Source organism: Nothoprocta perdicaria, unplaced genomic scaffold (genome assembly GCF_003342845.1).
Source record: "Nothoprocta perdicaria isolate Ctin4 unplaced genomic scaffold, notPer1 scaffold_0, whole genome shotgun sequence".
Classification (NCBI taxonomy): domain Eukaryota; kingdom Metazoa; phylum Chordata; class Aves; order Tinamiformes; family Tinamidae; genus Nothoprocta; species Nothoprocta perdicaria.
In genome coordinates this window covers 17355992-17376913 of record NW_020454092.1, presented here as the reverse complement: position 1 = coordinate 17376913, position 20922 = coordinate 17355992, and the positions used below count along the sequence as shown (strand labels likewise).

At 40.7% G+C, this 20922-nt stretch overlaps 1 protein-coding gene across 1 annotated transcript in view; it reads left to right on the top strand.

The window, feature by feature from the left end:
* The window catches only part of CC2D1B (coiled-coil and C2 domain containing 1B), a 30193-nt gene that overhangs the window by 2010 nt on the left and 7261 nt on the right, over nucleotides 1–20922 (top strand). The window contains exons 2-17 of the mRNA XM_026034288.1: nucleotides 1413–1554; nucleotides 5266–5378; nucleotides 5802–5921; nucleotides 7026–7163; nucleotides 8609–8885; nucleotides 9394–9518; nucleotides 9685–9760; nucleotides 11465–11575; nucleotides 11858–11985; nucleotides 12595–12667; nucleotides 14565–14677; nucleotides 15464–15656; nucleotides 17918–18090; nucleotides 19418–19543; nucleotides 20063–20121; nucleotides 20382–20498. Coding sequence (XP_025890073.1) covers nucleotides 1413–1554; nucleotides 5266–5378; nucleotides 5802–5921; nucleotides 7026–7163; nucleotides 8609–8885; nucleotides 9394–9518; nucleotides 9685–9760; nucleotides 11465–11575; nucleotides 11858–11985; nucleotides 12595–12667; nucleotides 14565–14677; nucleotides 15464–15656; nucleotides 17918–18090; nucleotides 19418–19543; nucleotides 20063–20121; nucleotides 20382–20498 — 2084 coding nt within the window. The remainder of the gene's footprint in view (nucleotides 1–1412; nucleotides 1555–5265; nucleotides 5379–5801; nucleotides 5922–7025; nucleotides 7164–8608; nucleotides 8886–9393; nucleotides 9519–9684; nucleotides 9761–11464; nucleotides 11576–11857; nucleotides 11986–12594; nucleotides 12668–14564; nucleotides 14678–15463; nucleotides 15657–17917; nucleotides 18091–19417; nucleotides 19544–20062; nucleotides 20122–20381; nucleotides 20499–20922) is intronic.

The following is a 20922-nucleotide window of genomic DNA, read 5'->3' as shown; positions in this document are numbered from 1 at the left end:
TGAACAGCACTGGGCCCAGCACTGACCCCTGGGGGACGCCACAGGCCTCCAACTGGACTCGGCCCCATTTATCACCACCCTCTGAGCTCTGCCATCCAGCCAGCCCTYGATCCACCGCACCGTGCACTCGTCAAAGCACTCAGTTGCTCAGTCAGAGCACTCAGTTGCTCAGTTGGAGCACTCTTCTTCATCAGTGTTTATCACCCGTGTTTCATGTTCTTCAGGATAATAAAAGGTTCAAAAGGATCCTGAAACTTCTAAAGGCAGTGTCCAGCACCACCTTGTTTCTTACAGGGTGGGGAATTAAAGAAAACTTATCACTAATTTGCACTCACCCATAAACAGCCAGCTTCAGTTTATGGCCGGGCTTCAGAATCTACAAGAGGGATGATAGTTAATGCTTTTTATAATAATAACTAATTTTTATTTCTGTGACTTAGCTCATTTGTTGCTGCCTTGGCCATGTGAAGACCATTAAGCCGGAAGGGATTTGTGCTCTCAAAAAATCTGAGGAAAGCTTCTCTGATTAATTCACAGGATGAATGGGATTCAGTTAATTCATAATTATAAAAAGATGCAGAATAAAGTATGCCATTTTTCCTGGAGAAGTTAGTATCTTAACTAGTACTGTAAAAATACTGGCAAAGTGGCATTTAAGGCAGTCTTTTAGAAAAGGACCCTAGAGATTTCTCTGATCTTTATGTCATTTAGCATGTTTTGCAACAGTAGAGTGGTAACTCCCACTATTTTTTTTCATATTCTGATTAGTGTAATTAGAACTTTTCCCCAGAGATGCTGTCACTTAGCTGTAGGGATGGTCTTTTCCAAACAGGTGACTGTACTACAGCCATTGCTGGGTTTGTAATGCCACGTTTCCCTGCGTGCAGTGCTTTTCCTTGGGTTTATGGCAAGCTGAAGTACTGAGAAATACAAATCAGATCTGTATATGTAAAGATGACTTTTTGCTAGAGGTGAGAGTGAAATGTTTGCAGTATCAGATCTGCCTCGTGTGAACAATGATCAGATATTTTTTAGCTTTTAGCTTAGCAACAGGCTTGAACTTTACTAATAAAAACTACTTATTGAGGCAAATATAATAGACTTCATTTTATTTCACCTTTTTACTTCAAATTTTTAAGGAGCCTGGGTTTGAAGAGATTGGGTTGATTGCATACAGCCTTAGAGGGAGTATTAATTTCTTCCTAACAAAGTTATTTATATACATTGTTTCAGTTATGGATGCCTTATGTACATTGGTAATAGAAGTGGTGTGATAGCTTGGTTTAAAAATGAACAGAATCCACAACGCATGGACATTTTAAAAAACCCATTTGTGGGTGATGCATAAATTTAGTGTGATGTTTYTGAGTGTCACCTCAGTTCTCACCACAATGTTTTTCCCTTGGCTCCAGCTGGGGCTCTTTGTAGATTTTAATCCCGAGGAGATGTTGCTGGGTGCAGAGGAAGGTGGTGACGACGGGGACCTGGAAGCAGAGCTGGCAGCTATCACTGGAGTGAAGGTGGTGGAAGGGAAGGCAAAAGCAAAACGGAAAAGTAAGTTAATGTCTCTGAGTTCTACTCACTGAAGACCTGAATAATTTATTGGAAGATACCTTTTTATAAATTGCTGAATTCTCCAAAACATTTTTTTTTAATGACTGGTAGAAGGTGAAATTGCAGATGTGTTTCCTTTCCTTTGAAAAATTCTTACTCCACAAAAATGGTAAGAGTTATTTGTCTGTGCTCTTGTAAACATAGATGGGAAGAAAATATCTGATGGCTGGAAGCCTTATTAATGAGTATATGAAGTCATAACAAGCTGAAGTAGGAGATAGATGACTATAAAACAAAAATTCTGTGTCTGGGGTCATTTGTTTTTTTTTCTTTTTTTTTTTCTGCCTTTGTTTTGGGGGGATTTTTTGTGTTTTAAGAATTGATTTACTGAATTAGTGTTAGTTGTTGTTATTTCAAGTTTGTAACCAAACTGGAATGTCCCTTTAAAAGGGAAATTATGGACTTGATGTAGTTACTGGAAGAAGTTCTCTGGCTTGTGTTATGCAGCAGATCGGAGTATTTTGTGCTCTGATTKTTGAGAGTCGGAACAGGTGTTGTACTAAAGTTCTAAACTACTTCCACTCTCCAGATTTCAAGATTGTAGTCACCCTTTTAATAAGCACAATAACTTTTTAATCATTGATATAGTTTTCAGCTTTTGAATGTTCTTAATCACCATAACTGATTGCCTTAGTCATATTTTCCTGTGTAACTATGCATAGCCATTTTATTTTTTAAAAGTTTAAAATAGTATTTTTTTCAGCATTTGTGGAAATAGTCTGCCCTGAAAAGGGTAGTCTGAACCAGTGTATGGGAAYAGAGAAGATGTTTGTGTTATCATCTCAACAGGCACTCACTTTCAGTGGCACAAAGCAACTACAGCATCACTGAGTCTTCAGTCTCAGAGGATCAGAATTTTTAATTGTAGCAATAGCAGAAATTCTGCCTTTGGGCATAGATTATTCTTGATGAAAACTTGTAGTCTAGCAATTTCCTCCCAGAGGATGAATCTGGTTGTCGGGAGCCTCTGAATTGTTTTTACTTCTCAAATACAGACTTTGTTTGGCCCTGTTATGTCACTTAATGTGTTTTTCAGTCTTTTTGTTCATAAGAGGGAAACGAAACTTCAGAGGGAATGAGCAAAAAGTTAATATTTACTCTGCTCCCTGAAGGTTTGTGGTAGGATTTATACATCTGTTTCTCTAATATAGTGTAAAACTACTTTTTCCCTCAGTAGACTTGGAAATAGTTAGACCAGAAGCTTGTAGGGGATGCAGGAATGTGTAGGGTGATGATGACACCTGCTGCAGCAGTGTTTTGATAGGGACATGATGCAGCACAGCATCTGGAAGGAGGAGAGTGCAGCAAATGCAGGAGAGAAACAGATCCACAAAGAAATGGATGAGGAACCCAGCACAGTATGCAGTGCCACTCAGGTCTAGAGTGAGCACAGGGTGGGTTTGTATTTTAGGGAAAAGAAAGTGATGATACCTGTGCTCTAAAAATGCAGAAAAGCTATGTTGCTGCTGCAGCATCCTAAGCACAGAGAACTCCGTGACTGTGACGTGGCAGCTGGTTAGCCACATGTATCTGGAACTGTAGCCACAACTTGCTGTACTGAATTAGAGCTGAACCCACCCTTACGGAAACATGCTTGTCTTTTCCCCTCCTAGTAGGGATACATGGAAGGGAGGCTCCTATTTGCAAGGGAAATTTGGATCCTGTRGCCAGTTTGCCTTTGGATATGGCCAGCTTTCCTCATTGCAGATTTTTGCTGTGGGTCATATATACAAGCAGCATGTTGGGTGTAGTACCTAAGCACTGAAGTTCTTTATTTATAGCAACAGGTGTGGGTAGAGGTTAAGTTGTTATGCTGCTGCTGAAACAACTGATCTTTATCATGTGTTTTGGCTGCTCTTTTGTCAGTGCTGGTAATCACACGGTGATGTGATAAATTAGATCAATGGAAAAAATATATTCCTGGGCTAATTTCAAGCAGGTTCAGCAAATGCAGCGGAAGAATGGAATGCATTTTAGATCTCTTGAAATCGGCTGTAAAGCTGTACCCTTAAAATCTAGATTGTATCAGTTGCGTCTGCATAGGGAAGTATACAGCTTCTATGGACAGACAGGACTTGTGTGCCTGCACACAGATAACTCCATCCTTGGAACTGCATGGGGAAAGTGGAGAGGACAGGTAAAAGAAGCCGTTAGGCTTGGCATGAGGTGGGGATGAGAAGTCAACAAGGAACAATTAGGTGGAGTTTTCAAGGCAAAGGCCAGAAACATCAAGAGAAATTGCAGGATGAGGTTGCCCAGAAAGACATACAAGGAAATGGAGRCTTGCTCAGAGAATGAGGTGGTGATGCAGAAAATGCAGAAGTACATTCAGAGAGGCAGGAGAATCAGTGCTCTTCCCGATTGGTGCCATAGATCTTTGTGCCAGAGTCCTGCTGCTTCCTTTGGATTGAAGAAGACATTTCCTAAGGATGAGTTTGTTGTCTTGATATGGAACAACTTGTTTTCATATCGCAAGTGTAACTTAAAGTAGTGCTTGTTGTGTAAAGAAAGTGGTTTCTCTAGGTGGAAAGAATCTCTTGTCTTCCTGTTTTTTTTTTTGCTCTTCCCCCTTTCTTGTCCTGTTAATGACTTGTAGGTTAATTTATAGCCTGTTTTGTTCAGTATGTCTCCAGATTTGATGTTAACACATGTTAATGGGCTTCAGAGCATAAATATATTTAGCCAGGGAAGAGAAAAGATGTAAGACAATCTTGTGCTTTTGTTGTAGATTGAGAAAGTTGGCTATCTCACAGTGGTTCTTAGTGGACAACCCCGCCATGTAGAAGCAGTGCTCTGAACTTGCCTGTCAGGTCTTGGCCCTTTCTTACAGATTGGAAGAATTACTTTGAAGATCAGCTGAGCCTCTATTACTGGAGCAGTGGTTTTACTTTTGTGTTTGGTGAAATCCTTTGCCCACGCCAACAGACATCTGACAATATCAAATTTCCCAGGATCACATTTTGAATTATTTTTCCTTCCTGGAAGACTCTCTCCTGGAGGACCTGATGCAATCTGCAGGCAAAGTGTACTAGCATTTGTGTCAGTCATTAATTTTGTGAGGCAAAACCATTCGTTTTCTGGAATTAAATTTTCTCAGTCATAGAATCTGTTGCACATAAATCCAGGATTCAATTTTGTTCATTGCTTTTTAGGACTTGCTCTCATCTTATGTACTGCTGATAGTCACAACCTCCTTCAAACAGTCTGTTATATAGCTAATTTAGAGGGAGAACAAATACTTGCTGAAGGAAACAAATGGGGTGGACTGTAGGACAGAGAGAATGATGAAAATATAACTATTTGGTTAAATTAAGACAGAGAGCTGTACAGTAAAAAATAAAGGCATTGAAATGAGAGAATGTGAAATCTCAGTTGGAAATAGGAGAGATTACAGTGTGGGGAGGAAGCTGGGGTGAAGGAGCAAGCGGGAGCCACTCTCTGATTTTCTGTGGGACTTGAACCAAATATTTCTGGGACTCCCTTTCTAGACCTTGCCTGCTTGTTTAGGGATAGAGCCCTTATTGGGTCAAGAGGAAGTAAGCAAGAAGTCACTGCCTTTGCCCAAACAGCAGCATCTCCTTAAGAATTTGCATCTGATGGCCACATTCCTGTTACTTAGGGTTTATGGTTCCTTCTGGTTGCCTTTTGCAGCTCCTCTGCCCATGGATCATATTGAAAAGATGGCAGCAGAGTGTATGAAGGACCTGAATGAAGATGATGAAGAAACAGAGGATGACGACTTGGAGAAAGATACAGACTTGTTGGTACGTATGGTTTGGTCGGCAAAAAGTTTTAGAGTTTCTTTGGTGGTCACTTTTAGCACTTTTAGCAAAAATATTCATTAACTTTGCAAAGGGAATACTGCAAGGCCTTATGTGGGATGGAATACTTTGGTGAGATCTGTAATGTTGTAACATTTGTGTATTTGGGGATCTTTGAGGAGTAGGAAGTAGAAGAGGGAAGCCCCGTTTGTGTCAGATGGTGAAGTAAGGCCAGCATCTTGCTGTCAGGCATTTTTCTTAAACTGATACCTGTGGACATTTTGTTACAGTTCCAGGTACTCCTTGGCCTGAGACAACATATCCTATGTAATTTCTTTTGATATTTTAATCAATGATCTGGTTGGCAGAGCTTAGGAAAGAAGTGCTAACTAGTGTTTTTGACAGCCATTCTTTTCCTTTTTTTAGGCAGAATTGCAGGAAGTTCTTGGGGAGGAAAGTGAGATGGGAAGCTGTGAGGATGAAGCAATTGCAATGGAGTCATCCACAGTTCAGCCAGAAAATGAGCAACCTGAAGGGCAACCACAGGTAGGGAAGAGCTGTGTGTTTCTGATTGTTTTGCTGAATCACTCTTATTGTCATGCAGCTTATTCAAGGTTAAACAAATGAGATACAGAGAACTGCTCGTATCCTCCAATAAAGCTGTGCTCTTGCACTCTTCTCTGTGGAATCTGATGCTGCAGTGATATAGTTCAATGATTTGTTTTGTTATGAGGTAGAATTTTTTAATGTTAACATAGGATTGAGGATGTAAACAGCTGGATTCAAACATGTTTTGTCTTGTTGTACATGTGAGCCTCCAGACTGCAGTTCCAGCTTCCCCACTGGGTCTTGAGCAGTTTGCTGAAATGTTGACATTTCTTGTAACTCAGCATCTTCAGCAGTTGTGTGGARTTTTTCTCAGCAGCGTTTACTTTCCCAGCTTAATTTGTCAGTCCCTGTGCACTKAAGTTCTTTATGTTCCTTACTGCTCTGTTTTTGTTGTGTGCTCCAGTGCCTTCATGCATTGTGGTCATTAATAAATGGTGTGGGGGCGTTTCTATAGAGATAATGGCAGTAATTACTTCAGTAGCCATCTGAAAAGTCTCTGTAGTTGTGGAGCAACCTTTGTAAGTGGCTCTTGGTAACTATTTGCTTAGGCCGCTTTTGTCACTGAAAAATCCCAGGCTGTAGGAAGAGGTAAAAGAAGGAGCTCTTGTAATAAAGTCAGGTTGAAGTTCTCCCAAAGGGAGAAAAACAGCATGATTATTTAAAAAAAAATAGTGGAGGAGGAGTGCAAATTCGAGCCACATGCCAAAATACTTTTTCACACCCTCTRTTGTGCAGTATTTGAGAGACTTCACTGTTCTCCCTCACCTACTCTCCAACCACATGGCTCCAGTTACCCTGTGACTGAGATTTTCCTACATATCTCCACCCAGCCTTCTCTATTAGGCCTTTGAGGGGAAGCCCAGAGGTGGATCCAGGAACTGTTAGCACAGTACAAGTGCTCTTCTGTTCGAGGGAGTCTGTTTTTCCCTTGTGTTTTTGGTTAATGCAAGCAAGTGTAGAAGAGGAACTTTGCTGTAGGAAGGCTCGCCGAGTTTGAAATAAGTTTTCTTGATCTGTTTTYCCTATTATTTTTATTCTGAGACCTCCTCACTTCCTGCTGTTACCAGTGAACTGCAGCAGACAATAGAAAGTAGAATTGCTAACTACAGGACGGCAATTTCTAATGCAAAGGAGTTGGGTGAGAGTGCCAAAACACGCCGATATGAAAGAGGTCTTAAGGTAAGTTGAATTCAGCAGGTATGTGACTGAGGCAAAGTCAATTCTTTAAGCTATAATGTAAGAGTATTTCTAGATATGTGACTGAGTGAATTTGCTTAAAAGGAGAGAGGAAAGCAGCAATTAGTGTGCTATCTTGAGTTACTTTGAAGGAAAATCCCATATTTGGTACCTGATCTGACAAAAATTCACCTGCATATGTACTATGTATCAGCTTTGTTTCTGTTGTGTGTCTTTTGGTAGGTGGAAGCAGGGGATGTGGGAAATGTCTGTGTTAAACCTGTCCATCTAGATCTGTATTTGACCTATGATGATTGGTTAGTGCTGCTTTAAAGCAAATTTGAAGACTTTTCCTAGCACATATACTTGTCAGTGCATCACAGATGCCTTCCTTCAACTACTGACCCTCCACTCAGTCCTTTGTGACAGAGGAAGGTGATACCTCTCCTCAGATGTGTTGGCTGTGCTTGAAAGGGAATCAAATGGGATCCTTTGTTAAGGCAGTTAACGGATTACACTGAGGAGCTGTTTTTTGCCTTGGCCTCTTGTCAGCCAGGTGGCGTGCTTGCTGTTCGCTCGTGATCACTGCTCTGCGGAGGTGTCTGTATTCCCCTGTCTGCTTTCCTCTGCTCTCCTGCCTCACCTCAGATAGCAGCTAACTCTGTCTTGTTGAGCAAAGCTTTATAGCTCAGCAGTGTTCACAGAGGGATGAATTTAATGTCTGACTAGTTGCTAAGTGCCTTGAAGTATTAAGGGAACAAGTGAGGTCAAATCCAGATGAGGAAACGCACAAGGATGGAGATTACTGTTTGTCCACTGCCTGCTAGCTCTGCAGAGGAATATATATATACACATATATATATATATATATGTGCCCTCCTCCTTCTGGAGGGCAAGAGGCATAGCCATACCATCCTGTCTTTATCCAATACACAAACTAAAASCTGCTTGCCACTTCTTTTACTTCTCTCTCTCTCTTCCCCCTCCCCTGCAAGGGAAGGAGTTTCCAAGTGCCTAAACAGTGTAACTAAGGTGAGACTAGATCTCACCACACAGCTGACAATGTCTTAATTAGATGGAGGACATGCTAGCAAGTGCTGTGCTGCTCTCCTTCATTCACAGTTCCTTTGCTTTGGGTTGTTTTGACAGTTGAGCACCTTTGCCTACTCTGACAATAGCACGTAAGTTGCCCCTGCAGAAAAGTAGGGAATGCTGARGGATCCTAATCTCAAATCTTTTGCTTTGGGTTAACAGTAACTAGTTTCCCAAACTGAGTAGTACCTTAACACCTGGAACTGTTGGACAGACACATTCACCATTGTAACATGGGTTAAATACAGCTCAGTTTTTGTATTAAATCCTTCTCCACCACAAATATTGTGATAGTATTGCACCTGCTGTATATATAATGAAAATGTCTATTGACTTTGCTCTTCCATCTCTGCCAGACACTGGAAACTATGCTGGCTGCAGTGAAGAAAGGCAAAAAAATCAGTGAGGAAGAAATTCCACCTCCTGTTGCAACAGGAAAGAGTTCTTCTCGGGTACCTCAACCCACAGGAGCTGAACTAGAAAACTTTGGTGATTCAGCCAGTGTCCCAGCAGAGAAGGGAACCGAGTCCGCTGTAGAACATGAGCAGAAACCCTCTCATGATGCAGATGTAGAGCAGCATCTGGAGCTGGAGCCTCTGCAGGGTCATGCTTCTAGTTCTACCATGGAAGAAGGTATTATGTTCAGAGGGGATAAGCAGTTCCAATCCTTGCTAATGTTATGGTACTTGTTTTTTAATCTGTAGCAAGGAACTGTATTGTGCTTATGTAGAACTTCCCAGCTAAATATTTCAAATTGGGTCAGCTACAAGATCAGATATTTTTAATAGAGTCCTGACATTGTGATTGCAGTTTGTCATCACTGCATATTCCTAGGGGACCTGCTCCTGGCCTGCAAAATATTTCTATCTTTCCCTTAACTGTTACTGTGCCTCAGTTTCTCCTCTCAACAGATGACATGTGGGATTCTGTACTTTAACAGGTTTTGATATCTTGAATAAAAGACATTTCGGTGGGATTGTTTTGTTTGATTGGACTTATGGGAACTGGAAGAAAAAGATACTTTTAAGGGGGATGTGTGATTCAAAGCAAGAGAGGACTAAGCAGTTTGAGCATGTGAGCAAAGGAAGGGATGTACACCTCATTTGTTTTGTTTAAGTCTCAATGGTGTTCATTTCCACAGAGCTTCAGAGCAGCAGTACACGGGCACTACTACTTATGAGGCAAAAGGAGTATAAGGTGGCAGCTCTCAAAGCCAAGCAGCGAGGCGACCTGGAGAAGGCAAAGGAATACATGAAGACAGGCAAGGTACTCAGAAAATGTACATCTCTGTCAGGAATCCAAATGCTGAACTCCTCTATGCACTATGCACATGCAATACAAATGTGTTCACTGAGTGTCARATGTTCATTGGGGCACCTAGCAAGTCCTGGACATACTAGAATAAATCTTTTGTTGTGCTTTTCCCCWTTAGAAATTTGATGTGGTCCTGGAAGCTTTGGACAGTGGGCAGCCAATAGACCTCMAGAATTTGCCACCATCTCCTCAAGGTAAAGTTTGTCTTGCAGAAACTCTTCAGAAGCCTAATGGAATGATTCTGAGTTTGATTGCAAAACTGTAAGCAGAGTTAAAGCTCATTTAGGTGTGTGATTTGCTGCATACTCAAATTCTAATCACAACCATCAAAGAAAAATGAGGTATCATAACCTATTTTAAAACCAGTCTCTTGACCTGTCTGGATTTGAAATGAACGCTTAAGATTTCTAGCAGCAGCATATAGATGTTTTTCATATTACTGTGTCCTGGTTCCTCTTGCACAGAGCTAATTTCCGTAGCATGTCCAGTTTGTTGCTAACCAGCAGAGCATTATGCCCTTCCCTTTAGCCTTCTCTTCTGATTTGCTCATAATMGCCACTTGATTTTGTAACTTACCATTTTATCTGCTTATTATATAACTCTAGAAATAAAATTTTCCCTGTCTTAAAGCTTGTGGTTCTCCTTTTCTCTCGATCCCTGTATAATCTCTTAGTTATTTTTTTCTTTTCCTGCTGTGTATTTCTGYTCCTGACAGCAACAGCAAACTTGATTCTGAATTTGCATCAATGACAGAAGTGATACATTCCCATCTGTGATTCAGAGGGACCTGCAGTAGARTATTTTTCCTGATACTCCAAAAACTGTTCTAAATTTTCTTCTATTGCAAAGTCCTAGTTAAAGAGAAATTGAGAGAAAGTTAAAGGTATAGAACATTCTGAGCTTTCAAACTATCTTTAATGCGTTTTTTTTCTTGGGCTTTCTTTCTGACCTTATTTGAAGTAGCTGTTACATGGAGAATAGGTAAAAATTTAAAAAAATATTTTATTCAATAAAAATATACCAACTCTGTGAAATACCAGTTCCAGCAGACGTGGAGGTGTAATTCTCTTATTTTTATTGAGATAATAGTAGCTATTGAGGTAATAGTTGCTATTGTTTAAAGTGGAAAAGAAAGAGGATAATAGCAAGATCTTAGGTTCTGCCTTAATATTTTTTATGCATTTCAACAAAAGTTCATAATACTTCAAATTGCAAGATTAGCAAACATAATCATTCTGAAAATAGAATATGGTTAACTTCAGTGCGTTAAAGTCAAAGTCCYAAAGCAGTTAACAAAACTAAAGTTATTTCTATCCTTGTAAGCTTATGGTTTCTTATTCATTTCTTATTAGTAGATCTAACACCAACAACAACATCTAATAATTGATTTCTGGAACTCAGTTTTCTAAGTGCTGTATAGTAAAAGTAGTAGGTTATTTACTGAAATAAAATAATATCTTATTTCACTTAGAATAAAATAACAAAGATTATGACTCCTTAAGTTATAAACTGATCACCAGGTGGAATGAGAGAGAAACTTCAACCATGATATAATAATATATAAAGAAGTCCAAGATTTAGGGATTTTTTTCTCTAATTCCCAAGCTATTCACTATTACATGATTGTGGAAACTGGGATGTCCTACTTAGTGGCCTTACTTGCATCCCCATTTCAGCACATCTTTTGTAATTAGGAGATTTTTTCTTACCAAGTTATGTTTTGGAAGGTGATTTTTAAAAGATTGGAATACTGTGAACTTCAGACTTATCTGGCCACCCCCATGCAGGTTTGAAGCCAACCAACTTCCTGGAAGGTTATGTTATGAAATTGCCTAACATGGGCTGGCTTGCTGTTTATGTAATATGCTGTGAAACTTCCTGCTTTTCTTTCTTTGCAGATCCTGAAAACCTGCAAAACATACAAGGTACATCTAAGCAGAGGATGCCAGCTCCTATGGGAAGTTCCCAGAATCTTACAACACCTGGACCTCAGACTTCAGACAGATCAGGTAGGACGTAGGATTTATGTGCCAAGACATAAAGTAGCAGAGCTAGAAGACACTTRCGAGGACACTTGCAAGGATCTTACAATAGGATCCAGAATACCTGACTAATATTCCTTATACTGTTTGCTGCTGATCCCATTTGTACTGTTGTTCTGGATCAGTAATGGAAGTAAAAATAAGTAAACTGTTTTGTTTATTTGCAGCAGGTAAGACAGTAAGGGAATAAGGCATTTCATATATTCTGAAACGTGAATCATGTGTCATTTCACTGTCTCTCATTTGAAGCTCACCTGCAGCCAAAAACAGTGCTGGAAGCCTTGCAACAAAGGCTTGAGAAGTACAAGTCAGCAGCAGCCCAGGCTAAAGCAAGTGGTGATGATCGGAAAGGCAGGATGCACGAGAGGATTGCCAAGGTAAAGTGTAGCAAGTTGCTTATATCTGGCAAAATCATCTTAAGTGATGTTTCTGATTAAGGTTTTTTAAGAGCTGAAGGAATTTATTTATCCTTCAAGCTAAAAAGAGTTCCAGTTGGGAAGCTGTAAAGGATTCAGGAGAGGAAGAAATGAAAGTGCTGGTGTTGAGCTAGTTCTGAGGCATATGCTGTCTGTGGTGATAAAGGAGGAGGTAGAGCATCTCTGGACCCCCATGACAGAAGAATTAAGTGTCTGTTTTCGTGTCTGGTTTTGAGCTGTAAAAGTTGCAGAGCTGAATTCCAATCCAAAGATTTCTACCTGGTAAAATCTCTGTAGTATAAGGATGAGGTAACTTAGAGATTTAAAATTTTAGAGAAACTCGGATTTTAAAAGCAGCACTTTGTCTTTCCCTTTCTRCTGTTTCAGAAACAGGTACAAATAATCAATGAAGCAGCATTGACCTCAAAGTTAAAGGGCAGTAGTATACACCTACAGTTTTATAGCAAAATACTCTATATTTTTCAGTGTTTTTGTTAAATAAATGTAGATGCTTACTAACTTAGCRTAGTGAACTCCATTTTATGTCTTAATGAGTGTCTTTCATTACAGCAATACCAGGATGCTATAAAAGCCCATAAAGCAGGGAGAAAAGTGGATTTTTCTGAGCTACCTGTTCCTCCTGGTGAGTGTGAATATAAAAAGTCCGAACACCAATTCTTGAACATTTGTAGAGCTCTGTCAGAGCAGTGTAGATACAGCCTTCTTACCCTGTGGAACAGCCTTTCTCTTTCCTTAAGGAATAGCCAGCTTTGCCCTTTGATGGCACTAAAGAATCTGCTGTGAAGCTTCTTATCAATATATGCCCCTAAACTTTCGCTAGTGAATATCCTTCGGCCTTGACTGCCTGTTTGGCAGTATCRGAAGCTGAGACCAGCCCTGTTTGAGAAGTTCAGCAATTTAACTGTGCTGAGAATGCCCTTCTGTACCCTCTTCTTTACTGTGCTTGCCCTCTTAGAGGAAATAATTAACTCGAGATATATTGGAGTTAGCTTACCGGAAGGAGATTTTTAAAATCTGGAGGAAAAAAGAAAAAAAAAAAAAACCTAATCTTTCCCATTCTATTCCCTCTCCACAAGAGTCTCAGAGCACTATGTTTAGCTAAACATCTCCTTGCAACAGTGGAGGCAGATGAGTATTGCAATTCTCTATAATTCTCTATAGAAATAATATGCAGAGATGAAGTGAATCCCAGCTCTGGTCGCACTGAAGCAGTGACAGAGGCAGAAACTGAGTCGCGAGGGTCACTGTGCTCTCTTTTTATCTTCTTCAGCATCACTGGGGTCACTGTGCTCTCTTTTTATCTTCTTCAGTGTGTAAAGTGCCCTRTAAAGGTTTGGGCGAGGTGATCTAMAAGTCCTCCATCTCTGGATGGTTCATCTGCTGTCTAGATGTTTCTGCCTCACTCCCCTTGGAAGTTTAACTACTTTAACCTTGTGTCTGATTTGTTCCTGTGGTAGAAAGATGACATTGTAAAGTGGTGCCTGTAATATGTTTACTTTTTTTCTTTAGTCTCTTTAAAAAAAGTCTTTCCTAGAAAAGGAGCATAAACTTTGTGGGTCTTTTTTTTTTTGGTCACCACTAGATTGTGGCAAAGGTGAGTACACTAGAAGGAAATGCCAACTCTTTCAAGCCAGGTGCTGCTTTGAGGTATTTCTAGTATTCAACAGTCCCTAAACTGCAGATTAGCAACATTTATTCTAGAACAGCATGCATTTCCTGGTAAATATCACTGTCTGTAAGAGGAAGGTACTTCGTATTTAAACTTCTGAAAATATTGCTTACCTTCTCAATTTCCTTGTGTCTTAGCTGCGTGTTTTCCAGSCATTATTTTGAGCCATCTGTAGGCTCACAATTTTGATGTTGCGAGTAATCTTGCAACAATTTTGCTACGTATTAATGATACAAGCTTTCTTAACAGATATTTTACAGTAGTCCCCCTGGGTGTCTACTGATTGAAACTAAAACTCAGCAGGTAGCATAAAAATGAGAATTTATTTTCCATCATCAAGCCTTATTCCCAGACTTAAAAGGCTAATAAAATAATCAGGATGGTTCTTAATACTTCTCATATTTAAATACTATGATTCTGCCTGCCTTTGCAACCTCTGCATTGCAGTGGATTTTCAGCATATCCTTCAAGTGCTAATGTTATATTGCATTATCTGGACTTCAGTGATATATTGTTGATTGCTATATGGAACAGCAGATTTCTTCTGTTGGATCGCTTACCAACTCAAATGAGGCAGTAGAGACAGATAAAAGGCAGCAAATTCAGGTAAAATTACTACCTGCCCTTTGTGCAAAAGACAGGCAGCAAATTCTTTGGTGCTGAGGGCTTGCAAGGTTACATGGGTTGCATTATCTTGGCACCCTCCCTTCGAGCCTGAGTATCTATGGGAGATCTGTTCCTAAGCCTAACTCTTAGACTGAATCTAGTTGAATCTAATTATAGTTGATGGTTTTGTGCAGGTTTTTTTGTTTGTTTGTTTGTTTATCTGTATATTCTTTTCTTGCTTTAGGATTTCCCCCTATTCCTGGTGTTGCAACAGCAGATGGTAACAGCACAATAGCTGCTGTTCTGGAAAGTGCCAGCCAGCTGGCAAACATGGAGGAGAATGAGGAAGAAGAGGAGGTTAGTATTGCTTAGTAATATGCMTAATAGTTACAGTGCTGTTTGTTTTGGTAGCTAGAGAGAGCTCCATCGGGTTTCTGTCTGAACAAGGTAAGATGAAATAATTTTCTTTGGAATATGAAAAGGGCAGGATTTCAGTCCTTGAGGACAGTAAGTCCTGTTTGGATTATAAGGTGTGAGAGAGACATAAGATTGGAGTAACAGTCACAGTCTGCAGCCAGCCCATGGGTCCAGTGTGTGGCTTCATTTCTTGTGGGCTTTCTTTCCAAAGACAGCTCCCCAGAAGGCCATCCCCTTACATAGGTATAAAGTACTTGTTTTCTTCTTGCTTCCCAGTGGCTCCTATATTTGTGTGTCTTCCAGATGCTCAGAGCTTACCGCTTCTTGGCAGGCTATACAGGTCTTTACACTTTGGTTTAATTTCTTTGACTCTCCGTCTTTTGTTATTGATGGTGCGTCCGTGCTTTCAACCGGAGTAGATTCTGATGTAGAGTGTGATGTTTCTTTTCCTGCATGCATCTGCTTCTCTTTGAAATCACTACCAGATTGAGCTGTTGTTTTAACTTCTGCAGCAGATATATTTACATATATTATGTTTGCATTGTCAGCTACRTTTTGGTATCACCCTGCTTATTAAGCCCCAGAAGTTTAAAGTTTTCTATCTGGACCATTACATTCCCCTCAAAAATATATCAGAAGGCTGATATAGTGGACCAAGATTGTTAATGCTTGAACTCTGGATTAGATTTTATGCATTATAACATAGAATTCTGTTTGTTATGTTAGAGTGAATCTCTGACACAGGCCCCAGTTGCTAAGAAGCCTGCTCAGCTGCCTGGAAAGCCGACCCAAGTTGTTAAGCCCTTTACAGTGCCATCTGCTGCAGCCGAGGAGGAARGCTCTCCTGAGCATGGGAAAAAATCCCCAGCACCTTCCACCCCGGACAAAGCAGTGTCAGAGGATCATATCCCATCATCTGGTAAGACAAAGGTTGTTCATGCCAAGAGATCCACACACAAGTCCTTGGCACTACTTCTGTTTTGTACTTTAGCCATTAGCCTGCAAATGTGTGACAGATTCCTTCTGACAGGAGCCTCAATATCTGTCTGCTGGAGGGTAGATCCAGAGCAGCCATGCAGCTTTATTTCTTAGAGGCAGTATGTGTAATTATGAAGATGATTGATTTTTTAATTAATTCTGATGTAATAAGTGTATTGATTCATAATGTTTAACTCTGCTCACAGCTTAACTCCAGATATGTTCTCATTAGAGTGGAGAGATTGTCAATTATTCCTTGATCTAATGCAGCTTCCTGTCTCAAACAGCATGTTCTGCCTAGTGTTTTATCCAAGGATCTCTGACTGGCCTACAGATGATAATTCATCAGTCTCTGCAGCTCTCCTAAGGTCACTAAACAGTTGTCTGTACGAGATTAGTTGTGCAGATAGGAAAACAGTGGTGCATAGTAAATCACCACCTGGCTGTGTGATTTGGGCACGCAGCAAAAGAGGTGAGGCTCATTGAATCTATTGCTGTGGCTTAACCATAATCCTGTCCTCCTCTCATTTTGCTTTGGATTCTGTCAAAACACAGCAGAACTGCCTCGGCTGATGCAGAGTGCAAAGGCCTTCGTCAGTGCCACCACAATTAGCTCGTAACCCTTTTCTCTAGGAAATTCCATGACTTGTTTTATAAAGGACTCTGCTCAGAATATAGTAGCGGTCCCATTCTGAAAATCTGTGAGTCTTCATGAGATTTGGTTTGTGCCATTTTAGCTGGGATATTAGTCTCTAATGAACTGCCCCACACTAACTGAGTGAATGGGTTGATAATACCTGGTCTCAAACTCAAGTGCTGATTACCCAGTAATCTCTCCTGTGTGTTCTGAGTTTTAAAACAAGACCAAGAGCTGCGAAAAGAAAATGGACAGATTCATGCTGACTGTTATTCTAGTTTCTTCACAGAAAAATACCAGTGCTTCACTGTAGTAAAGCTGGATCTCAGTAGCCATAGTACATCTTGTGATCCCAATGTGCTTGCAGCTGCTCATAGTTGATAAATCAACTGTGAAAACCTGTTCTTCTCGTTGGAGAGCGAAGTGAGGTGTGGGAGTGGAGTGGAACAGTTGCATTTAATGGCTGCACCAGGAAAATCAAGGAGCCAAGATCAGTAGGACAGAAGGGCTTTGCTCAGCCCATTTTCCACAGATTCTCTTTGAAAATACCTCTGTTCTGTGTCTCGGCCTCAGAGAGCACACTGTGTCCTGGTTGTTTTGACTCAGTGAAAATTGGGCTTGCTACCTTATCTAATTAGTTTGGTTTTGGCTGACTGGGCAAATTGCTAACAGCAGCAGGAGTGCAGGMTTTTTTGTGAGGAAAGGAGTAAGTTGATAGTCATCTGACAGCGGTAAAAATAGTGTGATAGTTTGACTGGCTTGGCTGGTGTATATATATTTGCTGAGACAGGCAGCTCTTGCAAGTCTTGTTTAGCTTATATAATCAYGAGTGGAGTGCAGTGGTGAATACAGTATGAGCATCTCTCGAAATGGTTTTATTTGGCTCATACTGTACCCTTCCAGCAATAAAGTGTAGAAGAAGCAGGATGAGCTGGCCTGCTACTGTGTAAAGCAACATTTTTTTCTCATTTGTATGATAACCCCTATTGTTTTGGGAAAGGAAGAGGAAATCCAAGAATTAATAAGAAAGTAAAATGGCAACGAATTACCAATAAACAGAGACGGAAATGTCTGAATATGCCCTCACACGTTRGCCCATTTGCTTTCTCTGATAGATGAAAAGAGAGAGAAAAGGAGCGCGGAAGATGCATTTTGGGGGTGCTTTGATAGTTTTCACCCTCCTTCAGAAGTTAGTGTCAAGCTGGAAGTTTGAGTTCAGCTTCTGCTTCTGATTTATCAGCTATGCTGTAGTCTCTGTCTCCTGTCTGCCGCTGGGGACTGCAATTTCTTTTGTAACACTTCAAATACAATTCTTTTTCTCTGTGATGTGCTGTGAAGTTTTTGATAGAGGATGTCACGATGCAAGGAGGTTGGATTGTTTTGTGTTCTGATACTTAAAATTGAAACTGTCCATGAAGCAATAAAGTACGTAAGGATATGTCCTTAGTTGATAAATATGCTTCTACTGACCTTTTTTAGCTGTAAACTGAACATGATAAACCTGTTTCAGGGGCGCAGTAGTGTTAGATGAGTGACGTCTTTTATAATACTGTTTTTTTTTTCAGCTAGGGAACAGCTGGACTTTCTGGAGAACAGAAAGAAGCAATACATAAAGGCAGCCGTCAAAGCAAAGAAGGCAAATAACCTTGAGCAGGCTAAAATATATCTCAGAAAAGCAAAGAGCTTTGACCCAAAGATTGAGCAAGTAAAATGTGGTAAACCTGTTGATATTTCCAAGGTTAGTAGGACTACTCATCACATATTCTTTGTTCCATRTTCCTGGACATATAATAGTTTAGCCCAGCTTGTGAATGATTTAAGCAATAATATCTCTTGAAACAAATTTTTAGTTAAAACTATTCAAGTGGCAAGTGTAGACACTGATCCCTGAAATTTCCCTTTGGTTTTCTTCTGTTTYGTTTTGTTTTTATTTTTCTGTTACTCAAATGTTCTAGACTGATAAAATTCAGCCTTCAAGAACCCTTTGGTCTCTCTATACAATAGCTTCCAGTAGAGCTTGGAAGTGTTTCCTGGGTTTGGGTACGAGTAGACATCTTGACCATGTCCTAGCTCACTTTTGGGGTGAGAATCAGGCACACATGATCAGTAGATGGTTTCTCTTGCTGTGTGGGCAAATGGAAAGCCATTACTGCAGTGTAATAGTCCTCGTGGCCCGAATGGTCAGAAAAATAGCCCTGGAGGATGTTTTTCAGGGTCTTAGAGCTTGAGAAATTGTTACTGGGTGGTATAAGTAGTGGTTAGATTGAAATTACCTTAAGAAGAAAAACGGCAGCTCTCCTTTCTTAGAATCACAGAATCCTTAGGGTTGGAAGGGACCTCCAGAGGTCAKCTAGTCCAGCCACCCTCCACATGCAGGGTCACCTAGAACATGTGACACAAGGCTGCATCCAAGGAGGTTTTAAAGATCTCCAATGAAGGAGACTCTACAACATTTCTTGGCAACCTGTTCCAGGGCTCTGTCACCCTCACTGTTATGAATTTTTTCCTTAAGTTCCCATAGAACTTTTGGTGCTTCAATTTGTGGCCGTTTCCTCTAGTTCTTTTCAGTGGTGGACAGCAACAGAAGCTGGCCCCCTCCTCCTCACTGCCTCCCTTGAGGTATTTATTGACACTGATCAGGTCCCCCCTCAGCCTTCTCTTCTCCAGGCTGAACAGGCCCAGCTCTCTCAGCCTTTCCTCATAGGGCAGATGTTCCAGGCCCCTGATCAYAGCCCTGTGCTGGACCCTCTCCAACAGCTCCACATCTCTCTCATATTGGGGAGTCCAGAACTGGACGCAGTACTCCAGATGTGGCCTCACCAGAGCTGCATAGAGGGGACTGCTCTCCAGCCTTGACCTGCTGGAGACGCACTTCTTGGTGCACCCCAGGATCTCATTGGCCTCCTTGGCCACGAGGGCACCCTTCTGCCTCATGGTCARCTTGTTGTCCACCATGACACCCAGGTCCTTYTCTACAGAACTGACCTTTCTGTTCATTCTAGTGTTTTTTGTCTACTTCGTTATTTCYTCCAAGGGCTCTAAAATGTTGCGTTTTTGTGTTGCAGCTGCCATCACCCCCTACAGATGATGAGGGTGATTTTATCTTCATTCACCATGAAGACATTAGGCTATCTCAGAAAGCAGATGAAGTATACACCCAGCTCATAAAACTGCTGAAGGACCAACATGAGGTGTCTGTTTCTCCTTTTAGTCATTTCATCATTTCTTGGGATTTCTAGGATGTAGGATTCTAGGATTTTTTGTATTATTTCTCTGGGTGTTACTAGTACCAGTAGTAATTGTTTTGTGGGAATTAGGCTTTTTCTCATTAAAAGTATTTTTGATGGATGTGTGTAAACTAAATTGAAGAGATTGAGCTGGGTGACTTGAAGTGAGAGGGTGTGCTTGAAAGCTTAGCACTGTCACATTTGGGCCAAATTTGAAAGCCCAGGCTTGAAAATATTCCCCAAATGATAAAGACTAGCACTTGAAGATCATCTCTAGAAATTAAATGATTAAGGACTAATAATGACAGAGCAACTCAAATGCTCTGCTCAGCTTCAGGTTTAAAGGACAGCAGAATAGATGATTTTGGTGACTTAGGCAGACCCAGGATTCTGGGCTTTCCTTAAATAAGGTTTGCATCAGCCTCAAAACTCATGAATTTGCAYTGTTAAGTACGTTTGTGTTTGTTCTGTTTCTGTTGATAGAGGTGCCTGCAGTACTCCAAGCAGTTTATGCATCTGGGAAATGTGGCAGAAACGAGTCGGTAAGACCTGCTGCCTGCCTTTAATCATCCCCCTGTGTGGTCAGTTAAGACTTGAGTCTGCCTGACCCCCTGAAGATAAGGAGGGTGATCAAGGATGATATAGGGTCTCATTGTGTGAACAAGTTAGTTGTTGCGAGGTCTGTGTCTCTGGCCTGCCTGTTACCCTTGTCAGAGGGTTAGTCTGTGGCCTGTGTATAGAGAATGCTATTTTGATGTTCTCATCTCTGTGTATGTTTTTTTTTCCTACTGCTATTTCATAGGTTTGAAAAACTGGCACAAGGATGTAAAAGGGACATGGACATCCTACAGCTTGCACGAGCACAAGGAATGGATCCTCCAAGCCATCACTTTGAGGAAAGAACCTTTAAAATGATAAGGTGGGGGAAAAACTAAGGGACCTTTCAGGCAGATTAGAAAGACTTTCTGGTTTCTAGCCTTGTTTACGGRATTTATGGCTTCAGCAAATGCAAATGGGGTGTAGAGTTAGGCTCAGTATTCCTGAGAGGGCACTCTCAACCATTTGAATATTAAGTTATTCTCTTCAACTTAAGTTTGGGGTTCTTTTATTTTCAAAACACCTCCATATTCATCTCCTGTTTTTGTCATCTTTTCTCACACTTTGCGACTTCAGCAACTCTCCYTTCCTCTTTTCCTGGTGTCCTGGACCACTCAGTCCTGATGTCTTTGGGCTTTGTTCTTGGCATTTTTTCMCTATGTCTATAAATGTTTTTATTTCTGCTCCCACTCTTTGCATGCTSTTCTGTAATTCCTGAAAGACTTGTGTAGAAGTAAACTGTTTTC